At 40.2% G+C, this 26,317-nt stretch overlaps 1 protein-coding gene across 2 annotated transcripts in view; it reads right to left on the bottom strand.

The window, feature by feature from the left end:
• Positions 1-4,184: 4,184 nt before the first annotated feature.
• The window catches only part of fa2h (fatty acid 2-hydroxylase), a 54,330-nt gene continuing 32,197 nt past the window's right edge, over positions 4,185-26,317 (bottom strand). Inside the window, exons 2-8 of one of the 2 annotated variants that reach the window (XR_004897760.1) lie at positions 21,492-21,623; positions 8,955-9,097; positions 7,741-7,841; positions 7,274-7,446; positions 6,374-6,626; positions 5,408-5,553; positions 4,185-5,369 (exon numbers count right to left, since the gene is read on the bottom strand). Coding sequence is in view for 1 of the 2 variants with exons in the window: in XM_031310398.2 (XP_031166258.1) it covers positions 5,486-5,553; positions 6,374-6,626; positions 7,274-7,446; positions 7,741-7,841; positions 8,955-9,097; positions 21,492-21,623 (870 nt within the window). In the remaining variant the exon portion in view is untranslated. Of the gene's footprint in view, positions 5,554-6,373; positions 6,627-7,273; positions 7,447-7,740; positions 7,842-8,954; positions 9,098-21,491; positions 21,624-26,317 lie in introns of both variants that reach the window. The other variant, XM_031310398.2, reaches the window with a different exon arrangement.

The raw sequence follows: 26,317 nt of genomic DNA, 5'->3' as shown, positions 1-26,317 counted from the left end.
TTTGTTTTAGACTTCCAAAGAGATGGCGTTCACATATTAAGTGGCCATGCTGGGGGGGGGGGGGGAGCCGGTTTGTCTCTGGCAGCAGCTAAGTTTCCAAGGATTAGTAGCAAACTAATAAACAGTTAAACTACAAACCAACAGCTCTCGTTTTAGCTTGTTGGTAAAACATGGCTATTAGCAGAGTAGCATGCTGTAGGCTAGTTGTGTGAAACAGCGCGGTGGACGAGAGCAGCAGACGTTTATTACCTTGTCTCAGGTTCGCTCCGTGGAATGGATGAGTACACTGAATGTTTTCTACAAAGATGATGTAGCAGCATGTTTGCAGCTTAAAATGATCCCAAACTTTCTGTCGTTATCTCTCGCCTGTCTCTTCTCTTAGACCCTCGCTATTTTTGTCTTCCTTCAATTGTAATCTGGGCCGTCAGTCTTGTGCATAGACAGTATATAAACGTCTCGTGTCCACAGAAGCGTCAACGTGTTGTGCGCTAGTAATAATCCTCCGTGCGGAAACGCAGTGAGCCGTACAACCTTAATTACGTTGATTTAACGAAGCTTCGAGGCAAAGAATTTTGCATCGAGGATTTTTTGTAATGGAATTATTCGAGGAATCGTTTCAGCCCTAATTGAGACACACAGGTCCTGTGTAATACTCGACATGTGAGGTTCAGATATTAGCAGGTCTGTTAGTTTTGTGCATTAGAAACAAACTCTCATTGAGTGATCGTTTGTTTTAGACTTCCAAAGAGATGCCGTGTCAGGCTGCTGACGTGGATGAATGCAGTTCCTTTGCAGTCATACCAGAGGTAATTTTGATCTCCAGTGACTTCACTGTAGACGTTTGAACTCATGAGAATGATATTAAGTAGTATTGAATTTTGAATAAATTCTTTTTAAAAAAAGGTTATTTAAAAGTAGTTTGTTTTCATTGATGATTTCTTTGTCTTTTTTCTAGTTTCTCTGGAATCTGCAGTCTCATAATCGTGGTGCAGAGACAGCTCTAAGGAGTCATTTTGACCGAAAACTGTGTCAAATTCGTCCCCAGGTTTGTTTTCTGTTGCCATCGCTCATCTTATCGCGATCTGGACGTGAACGGCACTGAAACATCGCGATGATAGCGATGAATCAATAGATAAAAAACCAAACAACGCAGAGTGTTTGGTTTTTTTGTCCTATCCTAGAATGTATCTGTGTTGTAGCCGGTCTATGAGCCAGACCTCCACAGCGCCAGACTAATCCCACTGTAACCTTCAGGTTCAAGATGAAGCAGCAACATAAATACTTGTTTACAATACTTGTATTGTGTAAGTTTGCACTTCATGTGTTACACTTGTTGAATAAAGTTTTGGAGAGAAAAAAATACACACAAATGCTCTTCTGCATTGTTTATTTGACACATACACTAAAACAGCTTTATAAATCAGACCAACAACTAGTGGAAACTAATACGGCCTGAAACAACAGCCCTGTATTTAATCCTACCTTCATGAAGGATATAATGTTCAGTGTTACAGAGGTGTTGATTCAACTGTATGTTCATTTTAGACGCTGTAACTTGTGGTATTGCATTCGCCTATATACTGAGAGGTGTTTGTCTACAGCATTTATATCAAGGAGAGTAGACCCTTCTGTGTTCACAGCTAATAAACGTAACAGGTATGGGGTGGTTGGGGAGGGCGATGGCTTTGCAACAGTTTCACTACATGTAGACAATGTCCTCAAATTACAGCAACTCATCAGGACCAAACAATATTCAAAACTAGGGCTGCGCAATATATTTTTTTTTTTTATCGTCCTCGCAATATCAACTGGCACAATATACACATTGTGAAAGACTGCAACGTATCGCAATAGTGTTAGTTGAAAGAACATATCAGTAGAAAACTGCACTTTAAAATGTAACTAGGGCTGCACAATGAATCAAATTTTAATCACGATTTCGGCTTCCCACGATCAAATTCACGTGATCGAGCGGTATTGGAAGATAATTGGAAGTTGAACGAGCAAGTATCTTGAACAACGAAAATGATAATCCATCTATAACGAATTCCCTTTTTCTCCTTTAAGCCCTGCGGAAAATGTTTCATCAGGCATCTCAAGACTGCTGCTCTAGTATAATTTCCTGGATTCGGGAACTATGTGGATGATTCGGGACAACTGCCTAGATTCAGGCCCACCTCGACTTAATCCAGGCCCACCCATCTGTCACGTTCTGCATCCGCCACTGCCTGGTTGGGAACAAATGCTCTATGTTCAACATAAATGGAGCTCTCTGAAAGTCGTTTGACGTTTAATTTGTATGTTATTATTATTATATTATCATTTTGGCAACTTTATACGCTTTTCACAAGGCAACTGGATCTCCTGCCTGGTAAATGGCCACATCTTTCGAACTCTATTCCCAGTGCGTAAAGTCTCTAAGCCGAAGTGAGATAACCATGAAGGCATCACTCTGACATCATCGCAGTTTATTTTCTGTCTTGACAAAGCTCCTCCAGAGCAACATAAGTTATTACAAGAAATTATCAACTGATTTCAGAGGCTCCCCATTAACACTTCATCACTGAGTGTTAGATAAGACCCATATACATCACAATACTGCACAAAGTGCAACTTAAGTAGTTGTACATTTTTATTCCCAACTTGTATATAGGTTTGTACATTCTTTCCTTTTTATTTTTTATCTTTATTTTTTTGAATAATGTTCTTGTATTCTATCCTATGCATTTATTGTATATTCTGTATGTGTGCTGTGTGCCTGATATTTTGCTACTGTAGCACTGAAATTTCCAAATTTGGAAAATTCCAATAAAGTCTATCTAAACTAATCTAATTTATGAGTGCCCCTATAAATGTAGTAAACAGCAATCAAATAAAAAGTAAAAGACAGGCGGACATCAGAATTATACAGACTTTTTATTATTTACAAATAGCCAGCATTTGCATAGACATTTAAAATTCCAAAATAAAAGTTATTAAACATATTATAGTAAACTGATTTAGGAGATTTTACGCTGCATAATTTAGCAACAGGAAAAGTTCACCAGTCAGAATCAAGGCTTACAAGCTGTTGTCCTTTATCTGTATCATATAAATATACCTTAATAAGATCTGTATGTAATTTTTTCCAACAGGTGGAATCATTTCACTTTGCCAAGCAGCCGACACAATCAGTATGCATTATTACACCAATCATTATTATGGTGTTCGCTATCTTCACCATCAAACATTTTTTTTGGTTCTTTGTGCAGTAATGGCTTTGTGGTACGTAGTCATTGTATTAAAGTCAGAATTCTTTTTTTGATGCCTTAAACATTCATATGAACTGGACAGTGTGCAGCGTAAGACAGACAGTGTTATGGTTTTATATAAACCATGTGTGCTGCAGACAACAGTTTGACATTTTGGTGCAGTTATAGCTCAAGCCTGCAAGCCCTGGTGAAACCTATTCAACTTTTCTTTTATCAGAAAAGTTTTGGTGACACAGCCCTCTTAAGGTTTATCTGAAGACTTAATTAGTACTGCAGCACTGAATATTAAGAAAAAAAGATTCGGAAATAGAATCATTTTAGTGCATTATTTTACTATTCTTAGAAAATTGTTATTATACATACATCACATATGTAAGAATGTATGTACATATATATTATGTAGCAGGGTCTTTCTTCAAACTAGAAAAGGGGATTAAAAAAAAGATTTTCTGCAGTTGTAGTATATTCCCACAGTGCTCTACCTATTTATATAAATGGTTTTAATTAAGTTTGTTCTGCTGTAGTTATCAGTATTGTTGTCGAGTGTTTAGAAGAGACATTTTGAGGATCCACCAGTCACTATCAAGACCTGCTGCTGTCCAGTCAGATGGCTGATCCATCGTCAATCTGCGGGGATCTGCAGGGCCACTTTAATTGGATGGAGTGGGACCTGAAGGGGGGTCTGGAGAAAATAAACCCACTCTTGTCACCTAGCTGACCCTGTGACCTTTGACCCCAAGATCCCCACAGCAGGAAGTCTGACAGGCTGGCCTCATGCCTTGAACTCTGTCCCTCTGAAATGCTCTATATCCATCCATCTTTACATCTACATGCATTTTCATAATGTCTAAGCGATAAGAAAATATCTGCTCTCTCTGACAACATAAAGCTGGTGCAAAAAGAATCTCCTCTTCTGTACAAAGCATCTTACAAAATATTTTTTCTACATCGTTGTTGTATCATTAATGACGAAAAGAAAAGAAAATGGAGGAAATATTACAAAAGACTCGCAAAAATATATCTCCACATTTCAGGCTCTGCTTCACATGACATCAACAGTACATTGCATTAGTAGTGCCCTACAGTATAGTTTCACTTATGCAGCTTTGCTTATAATAAATGAAATCTAAATGGCCAAATAAATCGCAGCATGTTCAACTATCTGAAACCAAATGTTATCGGTTCACAGTTGTTTAAAAAACTACAGTGAGGCCAAACATGGTGGAGAGAACTTCTCTTGACTGTTACAAACGTGCAGTGCAATAGAGTGTAGCAAGCGCGTCGGGGTAGCTTAGTGATTGACGGCAAAAAGAGATGCAGTGATGAGGAATGTTCAAGCTGCAGTTAGTGTGGAGGAAGGGTAAAGGTTTCTTTCCTGAGTTGGTTCACTATTTTGGGGGCTCTCTCTCACTCAGTCTCTACATACACTCTCTAACACACTTTCTGTCTCTCTGTCCCATCCGATTCCTTATCCGTCTTCCACATTCACCCACTATCTTTCACTTCTTTTTCCCTCTGTCCTCTGAAGGGAGCTACGACAGTGTGTGTGTGTGTGTGTGTGTGTGTGTGTGTGTGTGTGTGTGTGTGTGTATATATATTTCCATTGGTAATGTGGGTCTACATTTATTTGTGTTATGCTGTTGGCATTCTTAGGAACCAGTGAAAGAGCGTGTATTTTGAGTATTTTTTGAGTTTCTTCAGTGTGAAGAGTTTTGAATGTGCTCTGCAGTATTCTACAGCGATAGAGGAATCATCCAATTCCTTCAAATTCAATTTAACCACAACAATCAAAATATATAGATGACACCTCCTAGCTGTACATTATGATGTTGTGAATGGCTATAGGGTGATGATTTGGCTGGTGAGGTCAGTGCAGTGAGGAGCACAGCAGTAGTAAATGTTGGTTTGGTTATAAAGAATGGCACAGAAAGGCCTTACACCTGTGCATGAATGATCACAGTGAGGAAACAGTGCGGAGTGGTCCACGAATACGCAAAAAGCAAAAAATGTGTTGCTGGCTGGAATAAAAAAGCAGGATGATATGTGATATAGTATGGATGTATGGATTAGTTGCAGTGGCCAAGGAGTCCGCAGAAGTGGAGCCGCCTCCTTTGTTGTGAAAGCTATGGCTGCAGAGATTGAATGAACGGTGTGTGTTCCCGCTTATAGGATGTGGGCTGGTTGCTCAGGAGGGTTGATAAGTCCTACGGCCCTACAGGAGAGCCATTTCTGCGTTAGAATTTCTCATCGGGGATGACTGTGTTGAAGGGGTGGTCCCAGAACTTGGTGGTGATTCCAAAACCTGGAGAGAGAAAAAGAGATGACATTAGATAGATCAAACACAAACAGAAGCAAGGAGAATCAAAATGATCTTAATTAAATTATCACATAGGATCTTCCTTGGTCCAAGGCCTATATGTGTTTAGGTGTTGTCATGGACTCAGACCTGAATTTCAATAGCTACATTAGGACAATTACAAAGTCGGCCTATTATCACCATAAGAATATATCAGGGGTTTAAGGACTTATGTCTCAGCTGGATTTAAAATTTTTGCTTTGATCTTCAGTAGAATTGCCTACTTTAACTGTGTCTCCCTAAACAAAAATCAATTAGACAGCTGCAGCTGATTCAGAACTCTGCTGCTGGAGTCCTCAGTAAGACCAAGAAAGTGGATCACTCCAGTTCTGAGGTCTTTACACTGGCTTCCTGTCTCTCAAAGAATTGATTTCAAAATATCACTGTTGGTTAATACAGCACTGAATGGACCTCTCAGGTCGTCTGGGATCGGTCTGCTTTCTGTCCCCAGAGTCAAAACCAAACACGGAGAAGCAGCATCCAGTTTTTATGCACCACATATCTGGAACAAACTCCCAGAAAACTGCAGGTCCGCTGCAACTCTCAGTTCTGTAACTTTTTTTTCTTGTATTTTATAGCTGTCTTTATTGTATTTTAGCTGGTTTCATATTCTCTTTAACACTTTTTTTTAATCGTTTGTAACTGCTCTTAAATGTTTTATGTAAAGCACTTTCAATTACCTTGTTGCTGAAATGTGCTTTACAAATAAAGCTGCCCTGCTTTGCCTATACTGTATGTCTATTAAATTCAGGTTTCCAGAGCTCACCTGCTCTCTGGTGCTCAAAGTGGTGTTTGACGTGGTAGGCCTTCAGGTTGTACATATACGAGCCTCTTTTTGGTGAGCCATAGTGAAGGTAGTAGTGGATCATATCATATACCACGTAGCCACACAGTCCTCCGACAAACACCGATGTCCCGAGGATGACTGGTAGTGTGCTGCAGAGGAACAGATATAAACTTCCCACCATTAAGGAGGCCAGGCCGGGGGGGAAGACCAGCCGAGAGCCGTCAAACGGAGACTGTGGAGACAGATATCATACACTGAGACATTTTACTTACATCTTTATAAATACTATTTAAGTAGTTGTACATTTTTATTTCCAAATTGTATATACATTTGTACATTCTTCCCTTTGTATCTTTATTTTTTGAATATTTGATTCTTGTATTCTATCCTATTTATTATTTCTTGTATATTCTGTATGTGTGCTGTGTGTCTGATATTTTGCTGCTGTAGCACTTAAAATTTCCCAATTTGCGATCAATTAAGTCTATTTAATCTAATGATACTGAGAAGCAACAGATAGAAACTACCACAAATAATGAATTATTTAACACAAGTTAACAGTACTGTATCTACTTTTTTCGGGGTTTCAAAAGCACAAAAAGCATTTGTTTGTTTTTGTTTGTTTTAAGAGAATCATAATCATCGATGTTAATTCTAAATAGTGGTAATCCTCCATTTGCATTCAGAAAAAAGAAGTCAATATGAAATTGAAACTATGGGGAATAGGAAGACAGTTGTTTATTACCAGCAATATAACGCTATTCATTAACTGTGCTGTAAAGTATGCATAATAAACAAATACAAGTTTATGATTGAACCAGTTTTAGGACCGTGAGACCTGCCCCGTCCCTCAGCCTCTGTGGTGTTGTGTGTTTCTACCTTGTGGTGCTGTCCATGCAGGAGGAAGTGCAGAGTGATGAGGTAGTAGTTATGAGCTGGGGGTTTCATGTGAAAGACAAAGCGATGGATGCAGTACTCGATCAATGACCACAAGAACCAGCCCAACAAAAAGAGCAGTGGGAAAATGTGCTCATGGATTGGGATAGAGAAGTCTGGCAACACAAACACACACACACACAAACACACACACACACACACACACACACACACACACACACACATACACGCACACACAAATATTGACATAGATGTATACACATATTAACTGGACATGAAGATGATGACAAACATGTTGTATTGTATGGTTGTGTGCGTACAAAACTGAGAATGTGGATGTGTAACTGAAAACGAAAGTGTGCAAGAATGTCTGGTGCTAATGTCTTCATAATGTCAGCATGCATTGTAATATGGCTGTGTGTGAGGGCAGGCACGTGTGTGTGTAATACCTGAAGTGAGTTCTAGCCTGGTGGTGCCCTTAGCCAGGGTGGTGTAGCAGTGCCAACTGAAATAAAACACAACAGGAAGCCACACCACTGGCACCCAGTACCTGTAGCAAGAGAGCATATAGCAATATGGTCATAATCTTAATCTTTTTAGAAGAAGAAATGTCCTTGTGGTGGTGCAGTCTAATGGCCAGGAGAGCAGGGATCTTAGACAAGCTGAAAAAGCTGAAGAAGGTAAAGTGAAAAACAAATGTTCTGTGTTCCTGTAATAGGGACTCTGAAGCTGCTCTTGAAACCAACAGCTGCTCCAGTGTAGCTGCTTGTTGAACTCAACAGCTGTGTGACTGTGGTGAATTGTATGAAAGTGAATTAGAGTGGGACAGATCTTAAGCTATCAGTGTTAAAATAGGCTTAGGAATCACTGACAATAACTGTTTGAATGTGGTTCCCAAACTTGTTTTGTCTGACGCACCCCACAGCCCATTCAGATGGGCTCAAGTAGGCTCTACATTGAGACCACACTTCATGTCCCAAATGTGTTTATTTAATTTATTTGTAAAGGGATTAATTATAGTTAATTATAAATGATCAGTACAATACCACTGATACAATACCAGAGTCAACAAGTCTCCTGCTGCAGCAACACTTCAATTGCAAAAACTGCAGAATCGGTTTACATCAAACTTATAATGGCATCTGAGAATTTCACACATTCATATGTGGAAACCTCAGGAATGGACAAAGATGTAAAACCAAGCCAAGTTTTGTTTGCAAGTCTATAAAACGGAATGTATATTTCATAAAAATCATATTGACTGTACACACACACACACACACACACACACACACACAAACATGTACACACACAGGAGGTGGCCTATGGAGAGAAAGAGAGGGACACACACGCACATCAACAGGCACACATACAAGCATGTGCACATCTACTGTATGTATTTTAAGTGTTGTTACATTTAATTTAAAGGAATTAGATGAGTCCTCTATAGCTGTAGAATACTGCAGAGCACATTCAAAATTCTTCACACTGAAGAAACTCAAAATATATGTAAAATATACGCTCTTTCACTGGTTCCTAAGAACACAAATGAATTTAGACCCACAATATACCAATGGAAATATATATATATATATACACACACACACACACACACACACACATATACACACACATATATAGACATATACAGAGAGTCTTTTACCATGAAGTCTTGGTGCTGGCCTCCAGGAAGGGGTTTCCAAACAGTCTGATTGGTCTGTCGACTGGCTGGTGAACCCACGCATCATATTTCTCTCTGAGGTGGCCCACCTGCCATGCCAGGGGCTTCCGCCAGTCCACCAAATCCTGTGGAGATACACACCAATGAGAAATAAGGAAAACATATTCTATACAGGTAAATGTGACTGTGCTGGAGAAAGCACACAGAACAGCGTTATACCAGAAACCTTGTTGCATCCACCAGGTGGTAGCAGAGAGTTAAAAATTGATGAATCGCTCTAACACTTGTCAAACCAGGGGTGACTGCTTGTATGTTTGATTGTGTTGTGTTTGTGGGAGTATAATTGAAAATTCTGAGTCCAAACACCAGAGAGTAAGCTACTTTTGTAGGCTCATGCTTTACAGCCACACATGAGACACACAGCTCTGGTGTGGATGATAGTACAGTCAAGTTTCACACTCATCTGTGGTCAGTTTTGTAATATATCCATACATGAGTACAGTAAAAGCATGACCAGAGTAGAATAGATCACATAAAATTAAAGCAGACAGTTGAAATGTTATTCTTAATTTCAATTGTATTACTTCAGAAGCATTATATGATCCCAACTCATGCACTTCTAAATGGTGTTTATTCTGTATTATTCGGGAATGATGATTATTGCCAATGTGACGGTGCTTCCCTTATGAAACCCCTCTGAGGACATTTGTGTCAGGCACGGACTGACACAAATGAGGTTGATTGCCTAGGTGGATTAAAAGTAATTACAGGTTACAGATGATAACGTGTTTATGGCACTTTTGCTGGCACTGACTGGTCAGCTACCGGTTATATAACTGTAGTGTTTGCCAACATCAGAGCATTGCACCCATCTCTGTCCTTTATTTCCTCTGTTCACTCAGGACAAAGTGATACTGGTGATGCAGCTTATTCTGCGTTTGTGCTGACAGTAAGTATTGGTGTGCAGTACATTGTATAAGGCTACAACAATAATAACCACATTCTACAGAAAAAGAAAAAACATTGGGTAAAAAATATGTGAAATAAACTTAATTAGTATTTTTCTTAATTCGTATTTAGCACAAAAGCTAGAAAAAAAACTACTCAAAACTACTTTGTCAAATTTTTCACAGCAGCTACATAATGCAGACCTCAGTGAACGTGTGGTGTATAAAGTATGTATCTGTCTGTTTTGGATTTGTATTTATTATAAATAAAGATGATGAGAATTTGAGACCTGCCCCCTGAACTTAAAGGACAATTCCGGCACAAAATGAACCTAGGGGTTAATAACATAGGTGTACCAAGTCGAACGTTCTCTGGGATCGGTTTTCATGCAAAACGAATGCGTCTCTAGCTTTCAACAAGCTCCGCAAACCGGTGGTTAGCTGCTAACGCTAGCTTTCAGGGCAGATGGTAAATCGCTATTTTATACCACTAACAAGGCTCAAAATAGCACATCACACAACGGTAGCATAATGAGGGTCCCTACATGACAGTAGACTGTAGCGTTCATGTTTACATGTGGGTGCCATCTTGGAAAACAGTCATGAGCAGTCGAACGACGAATAGCGTGCAACCAATAACCAGTAACATAGCTCAAACAGCGTTCGTGATTCGACTGCTCATGACTGTTTTCCAACATGAACGCTACTGTCTTTATAATCTATCTTTTTAATAAACTGTCTGTACACTTACAAAGTTCTCAATGCTTCGGTTTACATGTAAGGACCCTCATTATGCTACCGTTGAAGTGTGGTGCTATTTTGACCCTTGTTAGTGGTATAAAATAGCGATTTACCATCTGCCCCGAAAGTTAGCGTTAGCACCGGTGGGAGTGTGTCTATGTTCCTCGGGTCCTATGTTCCCTGGGTCCTATGTTCCCCTCATTGTATAAGACAGGAAAAAGTAACCGGGGACCGGGGAACATATATGTTCCCCGGTCCCCGGTTACTTTTTCCACCATTACTGCCAAATTCCATGGGCTGTTTGACGCGCATATGCAAATAGGCCTAGACGAGGAAAGATTAGGTCAGGGGTGGCAAACCTGCAGGTCTCGAGCTGCATGCGGCTCTTTGGCTGCTCTGTTAATTATGTCACTTTATCTTGGACCATTGGGTTAGGGTTAGGGTAACCCTTTTTTGGGAAAAACGGGGAACATAGGACCTTTTTTCTAAAAAAAACATAGGGATGACCCCCCCCCACCGGTTTATCCCAGAGAACGTTCGACTCGGTACACATATGTTAACCCCTAGGTTCATTTTGCGCCGGAATTGTCCTTTGTTGTATGTACAATCAAAGTCATATTGCAATAATAAATTAAAAAAAACAGAAGTACAGTAGAAAGTAAAGGAACATTAAACTAACAACTGCACTGAAATCAGCTGCAAGATATTCATGCTGGGGGAAGCCCTCGTGGCTTGCTGATAACTGGCAGACCTTGAGATTCATGTTTATATTTGTCGAGCGGGAAATGCGTGTTTATCAGCTGCTAGTCAAGTGTCTGTATTCCATCTGTTATTAGATTGAGAGAAAACCTTTAGTCTCGTATATTCAAAAAAAAGAAGTGAAATCACCTGTCACACGGTAAAGAGAAGCACACTTGTGACAAGGGGAACTTTCCACAAACGAGTGATGATAGTCTGAAACACGATGGAAGAAGTAATTTAATTCCACTCTCATAATTAAAAACAAGGCACTCACATTACAAACCATACATGGATATAATGTAATTAATATGGTAGCTCAATAGTTATTCTATTAGTAATTCTCTATAAATTAATGTACACTGTTAACTACGTTGAAGAAAACATGGTGGGAAGTCTTTATGAAACATGCGGGTTATATTAATCACTATCAGACTGGCAATAACTTCCAGTCAATAATAATAAGTCATTAAATACTAATGTTATTCTAAAATGTAACAGGTGGAGTTTGCTCATAATACTAAATATAATGCTCATAAGACTTCATCTAATATTAACATGTGACAAAATACAAAATAAACTGGGCCACATGCATTTGTGCAACCGTGCCTCACATTCCTGAGTATCAAAGAAAATGTAGTAAAACACACACACACACACACACACACACACACACACACACACACACACAGACACACACACAGCCTAAAGCTTGGTTTAAAAGGCTCCGTCTGTCTATTCGGCAGTACATAAAACTTAAGATCAGGATTTTTTAACTTATTAGAGGAGCAGAACGCCACACAGCAACTTTTCGGCATTGTACCAAGCAAAAAAATGATCATAAATATGACAAAGAGTAAAGATTTACTGCTAACAAAGTCTACACTCATTTATTCTAATGGTTTATTTCCCCCCACGGCATAAACCGAAATTATGTTTTAGTGGGCGTTCCCAGTAATGCTGTCCAAGTCTATACAAAATGTGTATTGTATTCAGATCTGCCACCCCATTTCAAAAATCCTGGAATCGCCCCTGTTACCAGTTTGCCACTGGACTGTATCAACAAACTACTTCTTTTTTTTCGTTAAGTGAAATAATGTGACATAAAGAAAGAAGTGTGACATAAACTCAACGCAAAAAAAGAAACGGTGGTACGGTCGTTAACACACTAACAGCACACAGATGGTAGGCAATTAAGGTCACAGTTTAAAAACCACAAGAGACCTTTCTACTGACCCTGAAAAACGCCACAGAAAGATGCCCATGGTCCCTGCTCATCTGCGTGAACGTGCCTTAGGTACGGTGCAAAGAGGCATGAGGACTGCAGGTGTGGCGAGGGCAATAAATTGTAATCTCCGTACAGTGAGTCGCCTAAGACAGCGCTACAGGAAGACAGGAAGGACAGCTGATCGTCCTCGCACAGGCAGACCACGTGTAACAACACCTGCACAGGATTGGCACATCTGAATATCACACCTGTGGGACAGGTACAGGATGGCAACAACAAACTTCCTGAGTCAGACCAGGAGTGCACAACCCCTCCATCAGTGCCCAGACTTTCCGTAATAGGCTGAGAGAGGCTGGACTGAGGGCTTGTAGGCCAGTTGTAAGGCAGGTCCTTACTAGACATCACCGGGAACAACGTCGCCTATGGGCACAAACCCACCTTCACTGGACCAGACAGGACTGGCAAAAAGTGCTCTTCAATGACGAGTCACGGTTTTGTCTCACCAGGAGCGATGGTCGGACTCGCATCGATCGTCGAAGGAATGAGCGTTACACCAAGGCCTGTACTCTGGAGCGGGATCGATTTGGAGGTGGAGGGTCTGTAATGGTCTGGGGCGGTGTGTCACAGGATCATCTCACTGAGCTTGTTGTCATTGTAGGCAATCTCAATGCTGTACGTTACAGGGAAGACATCCTCCTCCCTCATGTGGTACCCTTCCTGCAGGCTCATCCTGACTTGACCCTCCAGCATGATAATGCCACCAGCCATACCGCTCATTCTGTACGCGATTTCCTGCAAGACAGGAATGTTAGTGTTCTGCCATGGCCAGCGAAGAGCCCGGATCTCAATCCCATTGAGCACGTCTGGGACCTGTTGGATCGGAGGGTGAGGGCGAGAATCATGCCCCCCAGAAATGTCCAGGAACTTGCAGGTGCCTTGGTGGAAGAGTGGGGTAACATCTCACAGCAAGAACTGGCAAATCTGGTGCAGTCCATGAGTAGGCGATGCACTGCAGTACTTAATGCAGCTGGTGGCCACACCAGATACTGACTGTAACTTTTGATTTTGACCATCCTTTGTTCAGAGACACATTTTTCCATTTCTGTTAGTCACATGTCTGTGAAAATTTGTTCAGTTTATTTGTGAAGTCATTAAGGAACGCCCAGTCAGGGTTTTGTTTACGATGTGAACAATCAAGAGAGGTGCATTTTATTCAATAGACTGATGCCTGGCAACATGGTTGAATCTGTCAACACAATGTGCTGTGCAAGGACCTGAGCCCTGTTTGAGAAACCAGGTTGAAGGAGACCTATTATACTTTTCCATATTTTCTGTCATCTATAATGTTACAATGTCGGCTGTTCATATGAAACGTGGGCAAAGCTTCAAACAATAACGTAAATGTATTTAAAAGAAATCCTTGTGAGCCCAAACCTCTGATTTTCTACTGTTCTGAACACTCTGGTTTCAACTGATTTTTCTACTCTCACTCGGTATGACGTCATACCGAGCCAGTTTTCTATTAGGGCTGCACGATTTGAAGAAAAAGTCATATAGCGATTGCGATGTACAATACTGCGATTGCGATATAATGGAGTCTACTTGCTTAATTATGAAGCAAAATGCACAAAATACAACAATATTGAAATGTGTATTTCTCAACTTAAACAGAAAGTTAAACGAGCACAAAAAAAATACATTAACAAAAATGTGCAATACTTTCTTTTTTTTCAAATAACTCCATATTTTACAAAACTAAATAACAAAAAGCAATCTTTTCAAAATAGACGTTTGCTTTGCTCAACAGGCTAAATGAAATAAATAGAATAAGAAAAATACAAATTAAATATAAAACAATGACATATCATATAAACACTAGTGATTAGGTTACAAAATATAATCTGTACAACCTCCTCTTTACATTACATTACATGTCATTTAGCTGACGCTTTTATCCAAAGCGACTTACAATTAAGTGCTTTCAACTGTGAAGGTTCAAACTCCAGACAACAAGTAGTAAGTGCAAGTACATTAGCTTTAAATAAGCAAAGCTACAAAGAGACGTGAAAGTGCAGGTTCAAGAATTTTTTATTTTTTTTATTTTTTTTAAATCAATCCTCTTAAGGTCTGTCATACTCACGTGACCATACGCAACACATGCGCTACTGCCTTAACCGACCGATTGGTTACATCTTTAGTGGACGTTGTTACGACGGGATCGCTTAACCCCCAATTTCCACCAATTGCGGATCCGCTCCGGAACGGCGGCAGAGTCAATAGGTTTCCATTGAAGTCAATGTGTGTATTTTCACTGACTGTGGAACGGCTGCGTTCCGACTCTGTCCCAGCTCCGGCGATCCGCAGCCCTCCGCAGCAGATACGCAGAGCTTCTATTTTTGACGGATGCCAGGGAGCTCCGCAGCAATTCAGCACAGGGCAGATCGTGCGGGACAGGAAGTCGAGCACAGAAACAAAATTAAACATCTGGTTAATTTTCAAAATAAAATACACCGTGCTCACGGTGGATCATATTTCCCTGCACTACACCATGTAGTTGTGATGAATGTTTTGCTCAGACAGAAAGTAATTCATTTACAATAAGAGAATATGTTACAGATGCTTTGTTGCATTTCAAGTGTTGCAAGTGTTTGGCCTACTTTGGATGTATCGTGAGCTAAACCAGGTATCACTGTCACTGTGTCACAAGCCAAAGCATTAATGTTACAAGTTTGTTGTAGCAACTAATGTAATATAACTTTGATTTCTATAGCGCATTTCATGAAACCCAAGGATGCTTTACACAACTACAGGGGGACAAGGGAAAAGAAAATAGTAGGCCAACACGAACACTTTTCTGAAAACTGACAGCTGTGCACAATGGTATTTTTGAAAACGGAGAGGTTCAAATGCCCGTTTATGAAAATAGCCGACCACGTGTAAACGTAGCATTAATCCTTCATGTCCTCCTTGGCTACAAACAACTGTGTGAAGGAGGGGTGGGGGTAGTGCGCTTTCACAGAAGGTTTGTGTCATGTCTATGCGCTGACAGTTTTGTTGTCATTACTTAGAATTCCTCATGGGGGAGACAGAAACTACGCACTATAGCTTTAAAGGGTAACTATTATATAGCATTTTTTAGGATTATACTTGCATTTTGTGTTTGTACTAGAACATGTTTACATGCTTTAATGTTAAACACTTTATTTTTTTCATACTGCCTATGGCTGCTGCACCTATATTCACCCTCTGTATGAGACGCTCTGTAGGAGCGCCTGTCTCTTTAATCCCTCCTCCCGAAAAAGCCCAGTCTGCTCTGATTGGCCAGCACGCTTCCTGGAAACTCCGCAGCCTCCGCTCCATGTTTCACTAACTAGCTAGTTGAAGCTGGAGCTACTGCAACAGAGTGTATAGCATGACTTTGTACTATGAAAAATCACCAATAAAGGCTTCTAAACCAAATATTACACAACCGGACATGTCCCAGCAGTAAAGTGTATTAGCCAAGATTACAGCTATGTCGCATTAGCATGCATGCTAACGTTAGATTGTAGTGGAACGGGGAGTCACGTGTCCGTCGCGAGGGATGTAGAAGGTTTCGATCATCGCTCCGCAGTACTTACCCCCCAAAATTTTATAAAATACATGTTTTGTGGTACTTTTTAAAAGTTCCTGTCGACTTTTTGGGTTTCTAATAGTATTTTACACACTATGATGGCTAGTTAAGCTAGCAGTTGCTGAAGCTATCAAGGAGGCTATCCCTGCACTTGTTGAAGACGTGGTGGTTCAGTTGAAGTTCAAGACAAAGGCTCTGGTGGATGCTTAAGTTGCTGTATTTCGCGGCGAGATGGTCGCCATACAGACTGATGTTTCAAAGTGTATGGACTATGTGGAGAAGAGTGAGCATCGTTTGGCGGAGATACACACCTGGCTTTCTGTGTCTGTGAAAAGGCGTACTGCGCATCATGCCCGGCTGGAAGACAAAATAGCAGACATGGAGGACAGAGATAACATTCGTGCGCACGGGATCCCTGAAAACACAGAAACATTGCATGCTCTTGCTTTCCTGTCGGAAGCCATTTCTAAGTGGTTTCCAACGCTGGGTTCAGTTGAAATTATGCGCGCACACCGCATCGGTGATCCCAGGGAAGACTCAAATGGCAAGCGTATTCCTCGTTCTCTCATCCTGAAGCTGCTGCGTCTTACTGACCGAGACAAGATCCTCAAAGCTGTGCGGAGCACCACCGTGGAAATACAAGGGAACACCATCCGCTTCAGCCCCGACCACAGCCAACTTTTAAGCGCAGGCTGGCATTCTTCAACACTATGGACACTCTGCAGAGACTGGACTTTCGCACTTTTCTCCTATATCCTGCGAAACTTAAAGTAACCTGCGGAGGAGAGAGCCAGTTTTTCAACACCCCACAAGAGGCGATTGCTTTCGTGGATTTCCTCAGAGAGTAGATTCTCCACCTGTTCAGGTAACTTGGCTGGCTGGCCTAATGCTTCGTACAGTATGTGACTAACTTATAAGGCTTGTGAGAATTTATTGACCGATTCTTGTTTGGTTCTTTGATGAAAGCCAGCTGCATAATCGGACAGACTTTTTTTTTTACTTTCCTTAAATTTTTCCATGATGAAAAGCTGGCCTCGGACTTTTCTTTGCATTTGCTGACTGATTTGACACGATGCCACTTGTACTGTAACCTATGTTATTGATCATTTGTCTTTTTTGTTGTCAAAACTCATATATAACACACTTGTATATTTGTGTAGCTCTGGTTTGATCTGTCAATATAGTTGATATGTTATGATACAATTACTTAATGGGTGTGGGGGGGGGAGCAAAATGCGCGCAGTGGGGAATGTACACGCCACTCGAGGATCACGGGTCCAATTTGGGGAAAATAAGACTCCCTGGGAGGAGTCAGGAATTGTTGTTGGTGTTTTCATCACTTTTTGTTTTTGTTCTGTTCTTTGGAAACAAGTGGGTTGATGGCGACTGGGGTTTTTGGGGTGGGATGGATCTCTCCTGGCATTTTAATTTTCTATTGTGGTCTGATTGCTGCACTGCCCCTATATGTTATTACCCTGCTTCTGATTTTAAGGGTACTACAACACGTGTTAATTATTGTGGGGCAACGTGTAGTTTACATGTAATCATTTGGAATGTAAATGGTCTGAATGGCCAAATTAAGCACACAGCCTGTCTAGTCTCTTGCGCAGACAACAAGTGGACGTTGCCTTTATACAGGAATCTCATTTAAGAACTGTAGACGTTCGTCGTTTTTCCAACAAGCACTAATACAGTATGTAGAACCATCTGCATCGCTAGACACCAAAACTAGGGGCTCATTAGTAGTACTGAAGCCTAGTTTCTCAATGAATATATTGGGACATTTTGGTAGCGAGGATGGTAGGATTTCCTTTATTAAGACTATTATAGCTGGGCGCAAACTCGCTTTTATTTCTGTCTGTGGTCCATCCTAGTATGAACCTGAGTTTTTCCCCAATTTAACTACAACCTTACTGCACCTCCAGGATTTTTTGCTTGTTCTTGGTGCAGATATGACTTCCTTTGTAAACCTGACTTTGGATAAATCTGTTCACCGCTCTACGCCAGCTCAGTTACATTCATCTAAAGATTTTCAGAACTTCCTGTCAGCACTTAGCTTAACAGATCTTTACTGCACTATTAATCCTACATCTAAACACTTTTTACTCAGCAAGGCATCAGACTTTTTGTAAAATAGACTATGTACTAGCCTCAGCTTCATCTTTTTCTGAGATATATATAATGTCATCAAGGCCTGCTCTCTATCAGATCACAGTATTGTTTCTGCACAATTTACACTCCTGGGCACGCCTTCTAGGGCATCACGTTGGCGGTTCAATGTTTCACTTCTCAAAAATGAAGATTTTTGTATCTTTATTAAAGAAAGACTAAATAAATTTTTTAGAAATTAGTACAGGCTGTAAAGGAAAGAATAGCTGTGACAAGAACTGAACTGAACTCTTTGTTAAGACGTAGAGCAGAGTTTTTGATGCACAGGACCAGAAGAACATATTATTTTAATGGAGCCAGACCACGCCATCTTTTAGCTTTAAGACTGAGAAAACGTTTTGAATATTATGGCCATTAACACCTCTGTGTACTTTGAGTGACCCCCGGGATATCAACACAGAATTCAAGACGTTATACTCTACCCTTTATAAGTCTGAAATCTCATTTGAGAGCAGTACATGTACACATTTTTTTCAGGGACTCAATTTACCTTCTTTGTCTGACAATGACTCTGAATTGCTCAATGCCCCCATTTCCCTAGAAGAGTTAAAGTTAGCCCTTGAACATGAAGAAAGGCAAGTCCCCAGGGTGGGATGGAATTCCACCAGAGTTTCATCTTGCTTTTTGGGATGAACTGGGCCGACCATTATTGGAAATGTTTAATACAGCTATTGTCAAAGGCAAATTCAATATTAGTGCTAACACAGCCACAATTACAGTGCTTCCCAAACCAAAAAAAAAATTGACTCAATGTCGTAATTATAGACCTCTTTTCCTTCTTAATGGAGATATTAAATTATATACTAAAGTGCATGCAGCTCAATTAGAGGTACATCTAACAAAACTTATACATAATGATCAGACCAGTTTTATTAAAACTCGAATAGCATCGGATAACGTGCGTCACCTGCTGCACATTATTCATGCGGCAAGTAGCACAGACGCACCCTGCTCGGTTCTATCACTGGATGCCGAGAAAACATTTGATAGGTTGGAATGGGACTATCTTTGGGCTACTTTGGATACATTTGGGCTAGGTGCACAATTCATTAGTATTAGTTGGCATGGGGTACTTACCATAAAATCATCTCTCAATGCAAATCAAACCAGCTATTAGGCTAACTGACATAAAACCATGCCAATCTCTAGGTATGGTGAAGGGCATGTGATGATGTGGGGCTATTTTAATTCCAAAGGCCAAGGTAACTTTATCAGGATGCATAGTATCCTGGATCCATGAAATAACTGGCCTTTAAAAATAAAATTCTGCCTGCCTCTATGGGAATTTAACATAGGAGTGTACTCACTTTTGTTGCCAGCGGTTTAGATATTAATGGCTGTGTGTTGAGTTATTTTGAGGGGACAGCACATTTACACTGTTATACAAGCTGTACACTTAATACTTTACATTGTAGCAAAGTGTAATTTCTTCAGTGTTGTCCCATTAAAATATATAATGAAATATTTACTAAAATGTGAGGGGTGTACTCACTTTTGTGAGATACTGTATATACACTCACCTTGAAGATTATTAGGAACACCTGTTCAATTTTTCGTTAATGCAATTATCTAATCAACCAATCACTTGGAAGCTGCTTCAATGCATTTAGGGGTGTCCAGGTCTAGACAATCTCCTGAACTCCAAACTGAATGTCAGAATGGGAAAGAAAGGTGATCTAAGCAACTTTGAGCATGGCATGGTTGTTGGTGCCAGACGGGCTGGTTTGAGTATTTTCCAATCTGCTCAGTTACTGGGATTTTCATGCGCAACCATTTCTACGGTTTACAAAGAATGGTATGAAAAAGGAAAAACATCCAGTATGCGGCAGTCCTGTGGGCAAAAACGCCTTGTTGATGCTAGAGGTCAGAGGAGAATGGGCCGACTAATTCCAGCTGATAGAAGATCAACTTTGACTCAAATAACCACTCGTTACAACCGAGGTATGCAGCCAAGCATTTGTGAAGCCACAACACACACAACCTTGAGGCGGATGGGCTACACCAGCAGAAGACCCCACCGGGTACCACTCATCTCCACTAAAAATAGGAAAATGAGGCTACAATTTGCACAAGCTCACCAAAATTGGACCTTTCAAGACTGGAAAATGTTGCCTGGTCTGATGAGTCTCGATTTCTGTTGAGACATTCAGATGGTAGAGTCAGTATTTGGCGTAAACAGAATGAGAATATGGATCCGTCATGCCTTGTTACCACTGGGCAGGCTGGTGGTGGTGGTGGTGTAATGGTGTGGGGGATGTTTTCTTGGCACACTTTAGGCCCCTTAGTACCAATTGGGCATTGTTTAAATGCCTCAGCCTACCTGAGCATTGTTTCTGACCATGTCCATTCCTTTATGACCACCATGTACCCATCCTCTGATGGCTACTTCCAGCAGGATAATGCACCATGTCACAAAGCTCAAATCATTTCAAATTGGTTTCTTGAACATGACAATGAGTTCACCGTACTAAAATGGCCCCCACAGTCACCAGATATCAACCCAATAGAACATCTTTGGGATGTGGTGGAATGGGAGCTTCGTGCCCTGGATGTGCATCCCACAAATCTCCATCAACTGCAAGATGCTATCCTATCAATATGGGCCAACATTTCTAGAGAATGCTTCCAGCACCTTGTTGAATCAATGCCACGAAGAATTAAAAGGCAGTTGTGAAGGCGAAAGGGGGTCAAACACGCTATTAGTAGGGTGTTCCTAATAATCTTCAAGGTGAGTGTGTGTGTATATATATATATATATATATATATATATATATGTTTAAGTTACAGACAGGTGTTAAATTATTGCCATTATTACATGTGTGGGTTTGTACATGCTCTTCTCTAGCAGTGTGTGAACTTCAGAGTCTACTAACAAGCAGGGACACTTTTGGAACGGGGCAGGGTGAATAACCTGATGACTGTTCACTTGTTCTTCTACCCACCCAAACCCACACACACACACACACACACACACACACACACACACACACACACACACACACACACACACACACACCCACTCGGTCTTCTCTGTCTTGTTGGTTGCTCTCATTCCAGTCCAGAGCAAAAACACACACACAAACCTTGTCCAGGTCCACAGGGCTGCAGCGGTTGTACGCGGCATTCACATCCTCCTCTTTCACCTTCTTGTCTGTCATCTTTTCTGCCATCTTTTCTTCTGTCTGCTCACTGGCCTTCCTCCTCTCTTTCAGAGTCTGAAGAAAAGCAAGACAAAAGCCAATTGTCAACTAATTAACAACAGCAAGGTAGACTCATGATCAGAGCTGTGAGAAACCGGATAAGTGGGAGTCAACCACCTCTTTATATTGTACCCTTAAAATAAGTGTGTGTGTGTGTGTGTGTGTGTGTGTGTGTGTGTGTGTGTGTGTGTGTGTGTGTGTGTGTGTGTGTGAGTGTGTGTGTGTGTGTGTGTGCATGCATGCGTGCGTTTCCAGAGGCACGACCCTTTGCTCCTCTATGTTAAATGTGACTGCCTCATCACCACTTATTATATTAAATGGTTAGCGTCAGAATGCAATAATGTTGTTCAAGGAGGATGTTAATAAGGAACTATAATCATTATACTGTATGGGCAGAAGGACAGTGGAGAAGTGGATTATGTTGCTGGAGTTTGTGGGTAGTGTAGTACTTTGACATGACATCGCAAATAAAACCAGATTTTCTTAAAACAAGGTTGATTTCATACAGACATGTTTCTACAGGGGCATAAACCATCATTCACAATCTTGTAGCTCGTGGTAAGTCTACCTTGGATGGTTTATGATGGATAATAGTGACAATAGTGAAGTATTCCTTTATAAAAACTACACACACACACACACACACACACACACACACACACACACACACACACACACACACACACACACACACACACACAAATCCCCTGTGGTTTGTTACTAACATCACCTTGGCAATTTAACACCTACAGAAGCAACGTTACACCCCCCCATTATCACACTGTACTAAAACAAAAGAAACAAACAAAGGAGCCATTAACCTGTCTCGTCCTTCTTGGAAGAATACAATTGATTTGACGTTGAAGTAATATGAGATCAATACTTGTTTAATCCTGTTTTTAAGTACAGTGGTGATATTGTATTACCCAGCTTGATTTATAGTATCAACAGTATAAAGTTGTCTATAAAGATAATAATAATTGAATGCATATTATTGTCCTTATACTGTATGATAAGTTATTACACTGTATTAAAAATGGCAGATCCAGAGACTTAAAAAAAAGGTTCAGCACATGTCAATCCTGTGTTGCTGTGTTTAATGGCTAATCTAATTATCTGGAAGCCACACTCAATTTTAATAGCAGTATAGACATACATTTGATTGTACAAAATGTGAAAATGTTCATCACATAAAGCGAAGGAGAAGTAGCTTAAGAACAGAATGAAAGCAACGAAAACAGAAGGCAAATCAATATCAATCAATATCAGTATCAGAACGATATTGAGTACAGTGTCCTTTCAGTACATGATTTGTTTAGTGTTGTCATAGGTGATACTGTACGTGGTGATACAGAACTGATATCAAAACATTCACACAAGGCAGTGCAACACACACACACACACACACACACACACACACACACACACACAAAGCAGCATGATAGCTTTCTGTTGGAGAAAGAATTAAGCAGGCACACCCTCTGTATCAGCAGCAGCAACCATGGCCTACGTGAGCGAGGCTGTGAGTAATGTGTGATTGTGATGTTTAATAAGCTCTAGCTCATCCCACTTTATACATACATAACTGGCTTAACAAAAAGTGACTGGAGCTCTCTGGCATAATTGAATTCTGCAGGTATGGTGCGTTTGGGGGAATGTAGCCGGTATTGGGAATGTGAACATCCCAATATCCCTTTCTTCACATCCCCTCAATTTCACTCATGTGTCAATGTCGGTTAACATTTCAAATATAGTCACTTACTTTGTGTTGAAGTCACGGTCAACACACTTGCCAAACAGACAATGCAAACACACACCTCACAATTCTGCCAGGACAAATATGTGCAAACCTATACATACCACTTTAAAGTACATTTGTTTAATGCCGACAGTACACACACACACACACACACACACATACCTCACATCCACCCACTACTCATAATGCTCCGATTGTGCAAATCATGCTCAAGCAGCTGACAAAGGAAACAAACATAAATAGGAACTGCAATCACATGGCTCACATTAACCCATCAGAACAGCATAGGATAGCAACACACAATTTTAGTCTTTACAATGACCTTTTGATGACTTTGTATGTGAGAACAGTAGAGTATAGTGTAATGGTTAATTTTACATTACAATAAAAATGAGAAAAGCATCAGAATAGGTAATTAAGGCGTTATAGGTTAGTTGTAGTGGTATTACAAATACACAAACACATGAAACCGATTTGAATACTATACTATACTCTAATACACTCGCTTCATATTTCCAAATAGTTTTCACCGAAAGCCCATTTTCATAAAAAAAAAAACACACCATTGTTTAACCATGTTTAATGGCTAATCTAATTATCTGGAAGCCACACTCAATTTTAATAGCAGTATAGACATACATTTGATTGTACAAAATGTGAAAATGTTCATCACATAAAGCGAAGGAGAAGTAGCTTAAGAACAGAATGAAAGCAACGAAAACAGAAGGCAAATCAATATCAATCAATATCAGTATCAGAACGATATTGAGTACAGTGTCCTTTCAGTACGTGATTTGTTTAGTGTTGTCATAGGTGATACTGTACGTGGTGATACAGAACTGATATCAAAACATTCACACAAGGCAGTGCAACACACACACACACACACACACACACACACACACACACAAAGCAGCATGATAGCTTTCTGTTGGAGAAAGAATTAAGCAGGCACACCCTCTGTATCAGCAGCAGCATAAAGTATAAAGTATAAAATACTATCACAGGGCCCCAGTTTGACATCAGTCCAGCAGTACTTAGGCAGGAACATAAACTATTTCAGACGCCTGTGTGGAGACGATCAGGCAGCCATGATAGATCAAGCTGAAAACGAAGTGATGTTTGTTAATTTGCCTCACCAATTTCACTGTTGGTTTCTCTGCAAATTTGTGTGTGTGTGTGTGTGTGTGTGTGTGTGTGTGTGTGTGTGTGTGTGTGTGTGTGTGTGTGTGTGTGTGTGTGTGTGTGTGTGTGTGTGTATGTGTGTGTGTGTGTGTGTGTGTGTGTGTGTGTGCGTGCATGCGTGAGAAGAGGAACATTGAGGCAGATCAGATGCAGTTGTACAGGACGAGATAAGTTATTTTGTTGCAATTCTTAAAAAACAGAGGTACAGGTTACTTGATACTACCATTTCTTTAAAAATGTATTATTGAAAGCACAACTTAGAAAGGAAACGTCTGTTTTACCCAGGTAATCTGCTGACTGTCCAAGGCCCTGGCAATGTTTTGATAGCAATTTCTACAAAACACTTTTTTTAAATTATTATTATTATTATTATTATTATTATTATTATTATTATTATTATTTTGTAAGTTAAAATATTGATTATAGATCTGTTAGATTTTTAAATATAAAAGGTTCCATTGTATTTCTTTAAAATTCTACTTTTTATTGTCAGCCAAGAAGTACACACTCACCTATTCAGCCAAGTACCCAATTATAAAATGGACTAAACAATGAAATTAGCTACCAAAACATAAATATTGATAGATGGATGGGTAATGAAAATAATCAATGAGCAATTATATTGTGTTATGTACACCCAAACTATGATGACATATCCCCACTGCCGGAAAAAGTCCCACCAACTACAACAGTAGTGTGTCTCAAACCGCGCACTTATGTTAGTGCACTAACAGGCAGTACACTTTGTACACTACGTACTGACTTACATAGTGCGTAAATTTCGACAGGGGAGTGTTGTCTCAAATCGCGCATAGACATTGTGCACTTACCGGAAATGACGATCGCAACATGCCACCCAAGGTGTTGGACTGGTAGCTGGAGAGGTGGCAGTTCACCTCATGGGCACTGCCAAGGTGCTCTTGGGGCACTCTGGGTGACTGTCCATTGACAGCTGCAGCCCCCTCACTCTAACATCTCTCTATTAGTGCATGTATAGGTACTGAGCATGTGTGCGTAATTCAGGCCTGTGTGTAATGTGTATAACAACAACAGAGTGAAAACAATGTAATTTCCCTTGTGGAATTAATAAAGTATAAATCATTATTGTTATTAATCCAGGCTTGTGTAAAAATATATTTTTTGGCACATTTGGCCAATCTGGGTTCAAGAAGTCAACCTCAGCCTCAAATGTAGTAGAGTAGAAGTATAAGGTGGCATAAGATGGAAATATCCAAGTAAAGTACAAGCAAGTCAAAATTGTATTAAAGTACAGTCAATGTACTTGTATGATAATTTACACCAGCGCATGGTATGGTGGCAACCTTATTGGTATCCATCATAACATGAATACAAATTTCATTAGTATAAAGACCGTGATCATTTTTGATGGATGTTTTAATTTCTGAAAACGTTTGTGACAATTTAGTTGATAATTAAGTTAAATTAAGTTTTTTTACTCCCCTTTTAGTACAAACAATGTTTCACCCAGCCAGCATCTTATGTGGAAGTAACCCTGTTGGTAACCAGAGTACATGTCAAATATTCTCTATAATGTAGATGATGTAATTTGTGCTCAGTGCCTAAACCAGGCACTGTGTATAAACCCACTTGTCTGTGCAGATGTCTAAAGCAGTAATCTTCAGGATGTGGGCAAACAATGTACTACGGAACAAACATCTTACAGTACAGTGTAGCAGAAACAGTTTCTCAATCTAACAACAATCATGACATATGCTTAACATGACATCTATAACCAAAGAGGAAC

The sequence above is a fragment of the Sander lucioperca genome, chromosome 7 (genome assembly GCF_008315115.2).
Source record: "Sander lucioperca isolate FBNREF2018 chromosome 7, SLUC_FBN_1.2, whole genome shotgun sequence".
Classification (NCBI taxonomy): domain Eukaryota; kingdom Metazoa; phylum Chordata; class Actinopteri; order Perciformes; family Percidae; genus Sander; species Sander lucioperca.
This window is presented reverse-complemented; position numbering and strand designations above follow the sequence as displayed.